This window comes from Pecten maximus, chromosome 1, assembly GCF_902652985.1.
Source record: "Pecten maximus chromosome 1, xPecMax1.1, whole genome shotgun sequence".
Lineage (NCBI taxonomy): Eukaryota > Metazoa > Mollusca > Bivalvia > Pectinida > Pectinidae > Pecten > Pecten maximus.
In genome coordinates, this window is record NC_047015.1 from 32,984,359 (window position 1) to 32,998,237 (window position 13,879).

Below are 13,879 nucleotides of genomic sequence, written 5' to 3' on the forward strand. Positions count from 1 at the left end.
CGATTTACGAGACGGGTTACGCCGTCTATACCCGCAGTATTGTGTGAGTAATGTTGGCGTTTTCAAATATCAGTGTATAATGTACGATCTTGTATACCGTAAATCCCCCAAAAATATCTATCAACAGAGACCTTGGTGAGACACGAGTGTTTCTAATATGCATAGGGATACGGGATGTGCGTCCTTGTCTGGTGTAGATAGTGATACCATGGTTATGGATTTATGAAACAAGTTGAAGAATTTGTTTTAGCGTATCGTTGGCTGACAAAAGAATTTTATATGACACCTTCATAAATCTTATAGAAATGAAAACGACATTTGTCCATTATATCACACACACTTATGGTCATTTGGTCCATTATATCGCACACACACTTATGGTCATTTGGTCCATTATATCGCACACACTTATGGTCATTTGGTCCATTATATCACACACACTTACGGTCATTTGCGACTACACAAAAGACATTTAGAAGTTTAAATTTTGGAATCAGAACCCAATCTAATGTAATTTAGATAAAACATCTGATGGTACTTCCTAGTTACCATGCAAGTCTGAAAGCTTATTACTGCAGTCCTATAAAGGTGTCTTCCTTGACATTGCCTCATTTTTGGACTTAGTTGAGCGTTCGCCTCTAGGCTTACCCCCTGTCTCTGGAATATCAAAATTGTCGATAAAATTAAGCTTTATGATTTTGGTCTCTAGGGCATGGCTGATCCCAAGTTTCAAACCAGGGGGAGATAATCTAGTATTAAAATTTACCTGAGCAATGGCCAGTCTACGTTCGCCCCTGTGAGGAATGCTTTGGGGTATGAACGACTGCTTCGCTCTTTGTCAGTATACATTCTGTGCATTCGGTAATATACTTCAGTTAATTCACACAAGTCCGAATTTCCTCTGGCCCTGACACCATATGTCAGGTACACCAGACATGATGTCAGCACGCATGCATCTCATGAAGTGACCTTAGCCGTTGACAGGAAGTTACGTCGTACTACGATATGTTAGCACGTCACGTGGGAGGAAGTCTCTATACCTATATGTATAAATATAAAAATATGTACATGTATATATTAGAATTAAGTCTTCAGAAATCAGCGCGTGATGACTATAAAACAGGTCTCAGGAATCGTGTATATATGTAGAAACTGAATCATGAAAAAGGCCATGAAAAAAATCATATCAATAATTTGGGTTATCTCCTTTTGATTTTAATAAATTGAACTTAAAACGTGTTATGTGAGTACAGAGACTTGTGTATCTGGTATATACGTCTCTGGTGAGTATGATGAGTGACAATGCTATTTCACTGTAATTATTTTGCTATTTGTTTCATCACAAAACTGTATTTTGACGTATCGTTGTGACAAGACAACTGTGTAGAGGAAATTATAGAGTGAAATTTAACGAAATTGCACATACCAGTCACGATAGACTTGATTAAGCTCCGGATTAAATTAGACAGACATAATCAATTTTAGTAAGTACAAAAACGTTCAGCATCACTAGTAATTAATTAGTCCGAGGCCACGTGTTGGCAATGCTCTGCTACTTACAAGGCGAGATCGCGGTTCCAATAAGGCCTTGCATGTGTCATGACCAACCTAATGGAGATAGTCGACGCTGACCCGTGCCCCCGGGGAAGCAGTGACTGTGAAGTGATTCCTATCACGATAAAGCACTATTCCTACGTCTCGCGCGTCACCATGCAGCATTGACCTTACATGATTACGTAGGTCGTTGATAACGACCACTTGCGTCTGTAACAAATGATGTGTGACGAAAACGTTTTCTGTTGTCTCGAAGTCTGAAAGTCACGTACATATCTGCGATAACGGATCATTCACTGTTTTCCGGATATATAAGGAAACGACAGGAGAGGAGCGATTAAATAATCCCCGATTTAACAGGGAGGGACACTTTTAATTGCCTCTTCGGTGAACAGTTTTGATGCTGCCCTCATTTTCTCAATGTCACAAAATGCTGTGTTGAGTCTATTGACAGACGAGGCGAGTGTCTGTTATAATCGGTCCTGGTCGGATGTCCGTCCGTAAACAATCCTGTTAATCGCTATTTATTGAAAATTACTGGAAGGATATTTCTTAACCTTGATTGTAGTCCACAAATGACCGACAGGTGGCCATCTTGGATTTGGACTGTTAAGTTTGTTGCCGCTATTTCTTCAGAAGGGCTGGAATTATAAATGAGAAAAAGGGGGAAAGAATCTCACTATTATTTACATAATAACGTGTCCCTGTGGGTACGGTAATGTAACAAACACCCCTATTTATACTGTTCACCAGTTAATATCAAATGTTGAATAGTTGTAGAATTATAAGATCTGTATACCGATTTCGACCTTCTTATCTAGCGCAGACAATTGTCAGAAGAGATGCATGTTAAATCTATAGCTATCCGTTTACAAAATGGTCCATAATACTGGCTGATAGACTGAATATTTATTACACAATGAAAATAAAGTACAAGAGCAGTGGCAATCCAAAAGTCATATAAGATAAATCAAACCTGTGAATTATTAAACCCCAGTCTAATTTTAGGTTTAGAGGAAATGAATTGCATTTAATGACTGCTCTATTGAGGAACAGAAGTCCACTTTTTAATCACATTGATGTACAAGGAAGTGAAAATGAATCCCAAAACACCTAGGTCTTATTTAAAAAAAAAATTATATGCAGCATTTTATTTTTTATTGAACATATCGCACACTATTCTATTTTGTTGTAACTGTTATTCTTTTGAAAAGGAAGTTACAAAACGCTAGTTACCTCATCATTTCTTGCACAAGAGGTAGGGAAAGCAATAACAACATGTAATGGAGTATATGCGGGCTGGAAATCATAGATCCGAATGACGATGAATGTAAACACTATATATACCACCTGGTATTTTAAGTCTACACAAGCAGGGTAGGTAGGTGGGTACTCCTAATCTAATTAGCGTCTCGCTTTCATATCTAGAGTTCCTTACAAAAGTTAGGGGACTGACACATATCAAATGGAGACCAAATCATCACGATCGTCTTTAAAATACACTTTGTTACCGTTGTCATGAATAGAATCCCACAGAAATCAGAAACAAATGTTGACCTTCTTTGTGGGATGTACATGTTGACATGTTAAAATGAATAAATACGTGAAAACAAGAGTAGATTATACTGTTTTACTTTAATAGTATAACATGATTAAATAATAACAATACATTTGAATGAGGTTAGCTACACATTTGTACATCTTCCAAATCCAGGGGTTTCATTCTGATAAATCTTCATCTTAATCCTTTGCACTAGTAGTGATAAAATTGACAGCTCTAGCATCCCTGCAGGTTTTGTTTGGTTTAACAGCTAATGTCCTGTGTAGGAGATACATGTGGTGTGTACGTGTTTCAGAGGCTACAGTATGCTCGTGTTTGTCTCTTCTTGTTTGTCTCCTCGTGATTAGGAGTTTATTGTTACAAAGTTTTATATGTAATTGTCTTTATGATACAAGATAAAGATAATTGAACTGCAGCCATTACCTACAGTTGTAGCCCCTCCTGTATAAAAAAAGGCAGTCGACTCCAATTATATAATTACCACAAAATATATATTTGGTATTCCGTGCATGGAGAGAGAGAAGGTATATATCAGAGTGAAACCCTTAGATTTTTAAGGTGCACATAATTAAGAATCTGTATTTGCTAGTGAAACAATCACTACAACTACAAGAGGTTGAGTATATATGCAGCCAAGCATTAATCACAATTAACATTTTCATCCATGACAACAAGATCTTTTTACATGAGGTATTGCAGATCTTTGTTTTATCAGTATTAAACCTGGAGGAATTCCTTATCGGAAGACAAATATTGTACAATATCTTAACTTTAAACCTTACAATGCAAAAAGATCTGACATATAAACTTTCACCAGCACACTCTCTCCAATTCTTACTCCACACAGTGTCAGCAATGATGAGCATTATAAAGTTTAAATTCTATAAATCAATTGTTAAATTGTGTCATGAATTAATTCTTTGTATCCAACATCTGTATATGAAAACTTTGTCTTGGACAACAGCAAAAATAACCTTCCTGATACCCAAGTTCACTGTGGACAGCATTAATTGGACATGCATGTTCTTGTGTATAGTGTGTATACAAAGGAGTTTTTTAATCAAGACAATGTCATCAGGAGTCAATATTTAGTATTATATATTAATACATAAGATCAAAATCACAAGCAGTCTGTTAAAACATCATTCAATGAAAACAAAAAGCATATATATCTATTAAAATTATTTCACTCAAAATCATATTTTTTATAGTTATAGAAGTAAAATCTAAAACTGTAAAACATGCAATAACTATAGCAGCTTTTAATGGAATACACCAGTTTGATGTTAGTTGTTGAAGTATTTTTTGATATTCCATAAATGATTTACTTCAATATATGAATAGATGAGCCCTTAACATCGTTTTATAATTAAGGGGTAAAAACATGTTCTCAAAATTGGAATGAGTTTTGTGGGAACCACAAAAGTTAAATGTCAATTTTCCAAAAATCCTTTCTATTGTAGATATATATACACAAAGGGACTTGGCACAATTATCTCACCCACTGTCTAGATATTTATATCTATACAGTAATACAATGTAGTGAAGTGTACTCAACATCAGCCAGCTTCATAAGTAAAGTAGGTGGAAAACTGTTGTCTCTGACCAATTTCACCAGTTATGACTAGTCAGGGTAAAGACAACAATATTCAGCCCCTATGGTACCCTAAATGTGGCGTCCTTTTCACATGACATTATGAAGTTTTGGTAACATCATGATTTTTAATTAATTTACTGTTTCCTAATAATATGAAGAAATTATCAATAATTTGCTTTAAAACAATGTACATTCGCTGTTGGAATATGTTGACCTTTTCTTCTGTGAGCTTGTTGGTCTTCAGCAGTTTGTTAGCTCATATATGTAAGCATTGGTTCAATTTGATTGCATGACCCTGGGTTAGAAATATGTGCAATTGCAAGGTCCCTTTGGAAATTTCTACAAGGTCCCTTTGGAAATTTCTAAAGTTTTTAATTAATTAATTTGATTTCATACAAACAATTTAATTTCAGAAAAAACTGAAATTTACATTTTGTAATTATATGTCAATCATATGAATGAATCAAGAGTATTTTTAATTAAGCATTGATGTCAATTTTTTTTAGTTTCATCGGGGTATGAAAAAAATTTGTTTGCAAACAAATTTTTTTTAATAAATATTTATCAAGATCAGAAAAAATTCAACAACCCGAATTAATTTTGAACAATTATTAGACAGCATTTATAATAACAATTAGCAGGACATATTTCATTGTGGGATACCCGCAGTTGATTGCACTTCAATGTGATATTAAAATAAAGTGTAGTGCAATCCAACATTGGTAGCTAACAATGGACATACTTGTTTTTGAAGTGATGTTTTCCTGAAATGTCTATTTCCCCTTTCCACTCAACACAGCACTAACTGAAGCCTCTGGTATGTTATCTAGTACAACAGCTGGAGCATAACAGATTCAGAAGCACAGACCACTCTTTGTCACAAAGATAGACTTGCCTAAGTCCATCATACAACAGTCAAAAGTATTGACCATTTCCTACATGCCGTTTTGTAACATGTACAGTGTTATAGCAATTATCTAGTAAAATGTATAGATTTTGTGAAAATAAAGACATCATTTTCTGCACATTCATATTATTCCAGCAATAACAAAAAATCTGGTTGATAGCCAGAGGTCTTTCGTGATACATCATTTACCCATTTGCTTCTGTGTAAAAGTAACCCCTTTTCATTATTTTTACCATTTCAATATGCATTTGACTAAAAAGAATTTCACATCCTGTCTAGCTAATAGTTACACATTCTACTTTATGGGTTATATATGTATGTTTAATATTGAGATCTATATCACTTTCAAGTCGTAAAACTTTGTCATTCTTATAGAGACCTTCTTTTCTTTTGCTATAATTTTTTTTTGACTAAAATTTGCTCTTTCTGGTTCAATCTAAGAACAAGATTCATAAATGTAAAACTAGATGCATCTTTTTTATTGTCAGAAATATTTGTTCATGATCAGGGATCATTTTGGAGGAGGTCCCTTGGCCCAAAATTTTTCCTGAATGATCCACATGATTAAGAAAAATCCTTTATATTTCTGTAAATGGCCAATAAATTATATTACAGATAATGACCCATCCATTTGGTAACCCAAAATAATCCCTGCTGTTAAAAAATTATTGAGTTATTCTTCTTCAAAACACTGGATACAAAAACTTGCAAAGACTGTTTTTTAAATAGATATATGGAAGTACATATCAAATATTTCCTTTTCTTTTGATGAATAACAATACCACAAAAGACCAAAGCCCACAAACATGTCACAAAAATGTGTATAATTAACTTCAATGTAGTTAATTTATTAAATATAATAAGTAAAAATAAAATGTTGGGACTTTAATTTTAAAACTGTCTGAAAATTCAGCATGCCAATTATTAGTTATATGATGCACATATATGATATGTTGTTAGTATAAAAATGTCTGACTGTAGGCCTAGTGAGTGTAATTCAACTACATAGTCCAAAGTTAAACATTTTAAAAATATTTACGATGTATTGAATCACTGGGAGCAGAAATTAGCACATACTGGCAATCTCAATATTGTCAATGTGTATATATATAATTTAAAAATATGCATTAAAATAAAATTAACTTATTTTTTCTTTTTTGTCTTTTTCCTTTTTTCTATAAGCTCATACATGGAGTCCATACATTCATCAAGTCCTTCTCCTGTGATTGCACATGCTGGATGGGAGGCCCATAGCTGACTCTGGGGCAGTTCATGTAGACCAAGGTGTTTTTCCACCTCTGCTAAGTCCAATGACCCTGGCATGTCCTGTTTATTGGCTACAACTAACACAGGTAAACCTGGATTTTCTGAACTTTTCAATAGTTTAATTAACTCCAACTTCGCTTCTTCAAGGCGTTCTTTGTCCACACTGTCCACAACAAATATGATGCCCTCGGATGACCGCATGTAGGATCTCCACAGTGGACGGGTCCTATCTTGACCTCCAACATCCCAAATGGTGAAGTTTATTCCTCTTGTCTTCCCCGTTTTTCCTTTGATTTTTTCACAGTTGAATCCAATGGTGGAATTGACATTCATGTATTGCTCAAATTTAAGTCTGTATAATAATGTAGTTTTGCCTGAAAGGTCCAGTCCCAGCATAACAAGCTGAACAGAGACCGAGCCTCCCATATCCTAATGGGGGCTGTTCAGGACCCCTAAAACAGATCAGGTGTCAACGTGACACGGCAAGCCGGGATCACTCACCATCGTTCACATACCTGTCAAACTTCCAAATACCGATTCATCAAATAATCCAGCCAGCAACGCTGACAAAATTCACAAAGAAATTTGAAAATAAAGACCAAAAGTGCACGGAAATATATCCAATATTAATCCAGGGTAATCATTGGTACACATTTTGTGTGAAATCTTGGGATTGTCAGTGACACCAATCGTAAACTGATATGTCCGGTTTCATCGCGGTGTCTGCATAATTTCCACAGATATGGGTCAACCGTCTACTTAACATTATCTTCAGTTGTGTACGATTCTTCCGATTGTTCAACACTATCTGAATTGATATGTGATTACATGGTCATAATCGCTGATTTCCTCCAGTTTGACAGTGCCGATATGTCATTGTAAAGTCCCCAGTCGACGATACAACACAGGTACTCCAAAGGTTCGAGTACTTCCGTTGTAAATTATAACAGACTGTGCTGCCCCCTATGGACAGGTGCGTTAAACTCATGCGGCGGTCGATAACTGTGAAAGAATGGGATAAATGTTTGCATCAAGATGTATTATTAAAATAAAAATACGACATAACAGACATATGTATCTTTAAAAAACTAGCAAAAGCAATCAAGTAAAGTTATTTGTAGAGGAAATACACATTTATTACTGAAGTAAAATATGACGAATATTTTCATTGGTTTAACCATCAAGGTAGCGTGGCCGAGCGGTCTAAGGCGCTGGTTTAAGGCACCAGTCTCTTCGGAGGCGTGGGTTCGAATCCCACCGCTGCCACTGATATTTTTTTTCTTATTTCATGAATTTAGAATGTATATATGTATATTATGTGTATAATATGTATATTTTTTTTACAATATTATAAAACCAGACGAAAAAATTAAATCAGTCACAATATTACAAGATGCACAGACGTACTGTATACAACTGTCTATTTAAAAAAAAAACCTGATTTTCTTTATAGCACGGTTAATAAATTTTTCAATCTTTGATTTATTTATTTATTTATTTATTTATTATTTATTTATTTATTTACTTATTTTATTTATTTATTTATTTTAGTTAATTGATTAAATCATTTGTTAGTATTTCGATTATTATTTGCTGGATGATCGAATTTTAAACTGATTAAACTGATTATATAATAAATTAATATGATAGGATAGTAGAAACGTTTCTGCGAGAAGTATGTTGTTTCTATTTTCTGACCATCGTTGAGTGTTCCTTCTCCGGAAAAAATGACCGGTACTCTTTTTCGGTCTTATACTTTACCACCAAACTTCCGGCGACTTTGACGATATACATGAGGAGAAACAGATAAATTGACACGATGTTCTGTCGTTGTATACGACTTGCTTTGAGTGCAAATAATACACATTTTCTGAAGAACTTTCATGCGATACAGGTATCGAGGACTGAAGGGTATAAGAGTAAGCTGAGTCTAGAAAATCTGTATCCAGGCAGCGCAAGCAGTTCAGCATTTGAAGTAAAAATAATTCAGGTTCATATTTATATATATTTTCACAATCTTTGATCTCTCCGGATTGGTTCAAATTTAAAGAAAATATAACCATTTAACAATGAAAAACATGCGATATATATTGTTCGTCTGGAACATGATGATTGTTGTAGGTTAGAGTATATTTATATAAATACGAAATATTATATATAGATAGGCCTATTACATATCAGATACAATATACTTATTGCAAGAATAAACACATTTTTATTTTGCGTCGTGTGTTTTAACAACAAACATTAGCTCAGTAGAGCTATTTCTATGACGGACCAAATTTAAAAGTAAAAATACAAGAAAATTTACTCAGAAAAACTAATAACAGGCATGCAAATATTCATCACAGTTGGAACAAAATATTTCAATATTCTTATCACAGACATAATACAACAAATTTTAAATCCAGATACAGACCACAGTTCAAAAGATTCTTTTTTTTTTGTCACTTACAGCACAGCTATTCAATTAACAGCAAGGAGGAAGAACAATTCTCAGGTTTTATTCCAACTGGTAAGTAAATTAGGCCACTAAATGACGAATGATTTGTGAACACTCTTCCTTTCTGTATTTATTAATTAAAATACCAAAGTCGTGTGCATATGTAGGGAGTGTGAAGGCATTGAATTATAAACAATGAATGACTAGAACTGTCATAAGGAGCGGTCATTAGTAGGACAGTTGAATAAGAATTTCAAATGTTAGTGCAAGGGGACAGTACTCAACACCCATAATTGAAGTAACACTTCAGCTATTCTATTTCAAGAAGTCTTTGAAGAGTGAGAAATATATAATATTATGCCATATGGTTCCATCTATTGTTCTGAAGTTTTTCCATTAAATAGATACCTGTTTCAGCCATTTGATAAAGATTTTTTTTTTTAATTCTTTGCCATAGACCCATTTCACTTTATACTATATATATCAATATACCTGTATTATAGTCCACATTTGATAAATTTGTTTACAGAGAAAATAGACTTTACCTTTACCAGAAGTAGTGGAGGTGGTGGCCAGAATGTAAATAAAGGTGAGGCATTAACTCTGTACAGATTCTCTCATACCTTTGTTAGATTAGTTTCACTTTTCACTATGTGTAAAGTTTCTGTCTTACTCTAGGATGGAATAAGGAGGTGTAGTGACTTCACAAATCAACACTGACTGGAAATGATACTTTGCTGTTTTTAATGTTGATAATTCTACCACACCCTCTTTAGACTTCAGATTACTTTTCATCTTTTAAAATCTTTAAAATAACATTTGCTACTGCTGCTTTGCAGATACTTTAGGGATTGTGGAGAGACTTGTCACTTATTAGATATATAAATGTAAGCATTTGTCATGCATTGAATAACACCTCTTTAGTTAAGTTAACAAAAGCTGTTATATTTTACAGTTAGCACAAAAGTAAATGCAAGGTTCCATCTTCAATCTGCAACATGGATACCTGATTGGATCAAAGAAAAAGTTCAAGAGCAGGTAAAATGACTAAATGACTACTTTTTACAACTGGTGAATCTCTCTCTCATATGAAGTCTCTTAAAAGTTTAATCAAACCAATAAAACTAAAAATATCATTTTTTGATACAGTTCCACCTGAAGATATTGTAATTTTTCAGAAAGTCTTGAAGTTCATTTCAGAACAAAGGGAGGTACAAGACAATAAAATTATCATTTCTGGATTACATTTCCTGATGCTGGTTCCCTTATTAGAAAACAAACATGGCCTACAGCATGTTTATCACACTGCCAAATTTTTTTGCCCCTGTCATGAAATGGTAGTAATTTACCTGATTTACCTGATCTTCAGTCTGTATAAGCATTAGATTCTAGACCACCTTTATTCTTCAAACTTGATTATGTTGTGGGTTGTGCATGGATATCCACAATATACATAGTTCATTTAATACAGTTCTTTTAAAACACGTCTATAGTTTAAAGAGCATGACGTTGACATTGGTACGTTATATTTACATCGCCTCTGAGCATGTCCACACTATATTCATCTATTCGCATCCTGTAGTATTGGGCCTCAGTTGTAACAATCTGGGTTGAACTTTATTTCTTATCCCTTCCAATAAGTATTCAACCTAGATTTGAAAGTGTTCATAGTTGGTGTGCTGATAACATCGTTTGGTAAGCCATCCCAGTCTCTAACAACTCCTAATCCAAATGAATGTATCATAATGTACATTTATGTTCTTTATTTAATTCCCACTTTAATCACACTCAAGCTTAAGCAATAACAACTGTTACTAAAAATAGCGATGTTTTTCAGCATCATTTAAACAGAAACAACTTGAAATTAGACATTGATTATTCTGATGTACATGTATTTATACTTTGGAAGTTTATTTTTTGTCAGATATCATAGTATTTCTCTTGTGACATGTCATTATATTGCAAATACAGCACACAGACTTAGATGTACAGTAAAATGTGGAGACTGGAATATAATGTGGAATCCATTATTTCCAATGGGAAAAAAAAATCGAGGCAGGCACAAAAAGTGGGAGTGGGTGGGATTAGAATCTAGGAATTAATTCATAATGGCCTAAGTATTTTAACTGACACCTTTCTTGAGCATTTCTGTTTTTGCACACATCTTTCTTGAGCATTTCTGTTTTTGTCAGACCAGGAAACGTCCTACCAATTTATGAAAGATTATTTATTGTTGTTTACAATTTTGAAGGTGTAAAGCGGGGTATGTTTTCCTATTACAATATACATTCTGAATTATTTTTATTTTCTAGCAAAAGTATCATATAAACAAGGAGGGATATTTGATGGTATCATCAGAGAAGACACGTAAACAGGTGTTGAACAAGGCTGATTGTATGGATCAGATTCGTAGTATGATCTATAAAGGTGCTGTAAAACCCAAGGAACAATCACCGCAGGAACTCGCTCGCATTGCTAAAGGGTAGGTTTTATTGGATAGTATTATACATCAAAATTATTTCTATTCATTTTAAGCTTAAAAAATAATTGTGAAACAAGTATGCTCCCTCTCCTTTGAAGGACATATAAAATGTTAGAAAAATTGTACTAACTTTCCAATCTTCTGCAGTTGTTCTACTTGATACCAAAAGGATTTTGAAATACGTATATATATCATCATCCTTTCCATGATATTGAATAGTGTAATGAGCGAAAGCTATAGTTTTCCTCTTCGTTCATCATGTATATAAGTATGTATGTGACACAGAAGTTTTCAGCACTCCAGTTTGAGGTGTAAGGTTGTAGGGTCAAGGTCGCTATTGCTATTTGAGGGGTTTCATGAAACTAAAGACTCTTATTAAGGATGAAGCTCACTGTTAATTGTTCAGAATATTCAATGTCAGTAATGTAGTGGCTCCTTTAAGAATTTTCATCAAACTTCCCACACTAATTGAGGACTTAAGTATCAGATGAATTTCAGTTTCTGGGTTGTTTAGTCAAGTTTATCATTACTATTTTAAGAAAATCATTGTTAGTGCTTAGCAGCTTCATTTCTTGAGGGACTTCAGACAGTTGAACGAACCACGATATAAGTCCATGTTATGGATGGCCGGATGACAGATACGTCATTTCTTGTTCTAATTGGTCCCAAAATGTTTTAATGCTTAACGAGAGACCAAGGGATACCTAACTTTGAAATATGAGGAAGATTCTTCAAGCACTTTTTCAGAAACAGCAATAACAAGAATTGTTTTTATAGAAGAATGGAGGGCAGGTGGGAGGAAGGAGAGACCATGGATAAAGGGTGAACTGAATAGCCCATCTGATTATGGTAGACAATAAAATGGCAGACTTACAGTTATCTTAGATTTTGACAGTTGAAATTTGTTACCGACTGGAAGGATATTTTTTAAACTTCGCATGTAGGCTTCTTGTTCTAATTGGCTTGGTCACTAGTGTTGCCTATTTCCTTTGAGGGTAGCTCAAAAAACAAAAAATGGCTGACATGACATGGCAGTCAATATTTGTTTTTTCTTGATACTGTAAATTCTCATGCTTCTTCTGCAGGTCCTTGGTCCCTTGTCATGTAGCATGTTTCCTTCCTGCTAACTTGTGCCTTTTCTCTTTTGATACTGAGGAGATTAACAAAATAACTCATAGGTGGCTATCTTGCTAGTAACAATAGAACTAGGAAAGTTTGCTATTGTCATATCTCTTTGTATGTTCACAGATACATTTGTAAATTCTTCCATGTCTTTTGTTCTGCATATTCATTTTTGAACTAATATGGATAAGAAAGCAATCATACATTGTAAATACCAAATGTTAATACCACATGACAATAGAATAAAGAGTACAGAAAAAGTAAAACTTTTATAGAACATTGAAATATAAAGGTTATATGATGGTGGGTAAAAACCAATGACCATTTTGAAATCTCATTTTGTAAGTGAAAATGTTTTAATAGGATTTTGTTTCTTGTTTCAGGAAAGGAAAGTTTCAGAGGGAGGTGCTAAGAAAGAAAAGAATGCATTCTGAAAAGAAAAAATTCCGATATGATCCTTGACACCAGTTTAGCTAGGAGAAATTTATGTACATTTTTTTATCAGAATATATACAATTTAATCAAAAGAGTGTTTGGAGTATGTTTTGACAGTTGACATCATAAGGCCTAGAAAAAAAAATGTTGTGTTTCCCCTTTCCCGACCGACCCTAATTTTAGGCCACCGACCCTAATTTTTTTTTGTTTGAAATACTGAAAATCCGGAAATTTTCGTAAATTTAGCCCGTTTTCCGTTTTATTATTATACACACCCAAGTCTTATAAACGCTTGTATATGACGGGCACTGGTTTTAAAGCGTATTGATGACCTCGATGTTCAAAAAACATGGCGGCTTTTTGCACGCCGTCGTCTGTTTTGGCACTGACGATAAAAAAATGTAAACACATGGACGAAAAGCGAATTATGACATCACTGCCGCATACAACGCTATGTGGAGATATATTTTATAGATATCACGAAAAAATTGTAAAAAGTGATTGTGTTATAT

At 34.1% G+C, this 13,879-nt stretch overlaps 2 protein-coding genes and 1 non-coding gene across 4 annotated transcripts; 2 read left to right on the forward strand and 1 right to left on the reverse strand.

Annotated features, from left to right (window-relative positions):
• Nucleotides 1-3,169: 3,169 nt before the first annotated feature.
• Nucleotides 3,170-7,843, reverse strand: LOC117330857 (ADP-ribosylation factor-like protein 4C). The gene has a single exon (XM_033889390.1). The coding sequence runs from the start codon at nt 7,309-7,311 to the stop codon at nt 6,763-6,765; it is 549 nt and encodes a 182-aa protein (XP_033745281.1). The 5' UTR covers nt 7,312-7,843; the 3' UTR covers nt 3,170-6,762.
• Nucleotides 7,844-8,069: 226 nt separating this feature from the next.
• Trnal-aag lies at nt 8,070-8,151 on the forward strand. The gene has a single exon. It is a non-coding gene; the product is annotated as a tRNA-Leu (tRNA).
• Nucleotides 8,152-8,634: 483 nt separating this feature from the next.
• LOC117330864 (peptidyl-tRNA hydrolase ICT1, mitochondrial-like) lies at nt 8,635-13,459 on the forward strand. Of its 2 annotated transcripts, none has more exons than XM_033889405.1 (6): nt 8,635-8,875; nt 9,343-9,400; nt 9,858-9,917; nt 10,284-10,366; nt 11,641-11,810; nt 13,316-13,459. In XM_033889405.1, the coding sequence occupies exons 1-6, from the start codon at nt 8,705-8,707 to the stop codon at nt 13,392-13,394; spliced, it is 621 nt and encodes a 206-aa protein (XP_033745296.1). In that variant the 5' UTR covers nt 8,635-8,704; the 3' UTR covers nt 13,395-13,459. The 2 variants fall into 2 exon arrangements, with proteins under 2 accessions (XP_033745296.1, XP_033745305.1); XM_033889414.1 differs by having other exon boundaries at nt 8,644-8,860.
• Nucleotides 13,460-13,879: the final 420 nt, after the last annotated feature.

Bases quoted from the DNA above. Each gene is read 5' to 3' on its own strand.
- LOC117330864 (XM_033889405.1), top strand. From the start codon at position 8,705: ATGTTCTGTCGTTGTATACGACTTGCTTTGAGTGCAAATAATACACAT. The intron at 9,401-9,857 runs GTAAGTAAATTA...ATTTGTTTACAG, and splicing joins CTCAGGTTTTATTCCAACTG to AGAAAATAGACTTTACCTTT. The intron at 11,811-13,315 runs GTAGGTTTTATT...TTCTTGTTTCAG, and splicing joins CTCGCTCGCATTGCTAAAGG to GAAAGGAAAGTTTCAGAGGG.
- LOC117330857 (XM_033889390.1), bottom strand. From the start codon at position 7,311: ATGGGAGGCTCGGTCTCTGTTCAGCTTGTTATGCTGGGACTGGACCTT.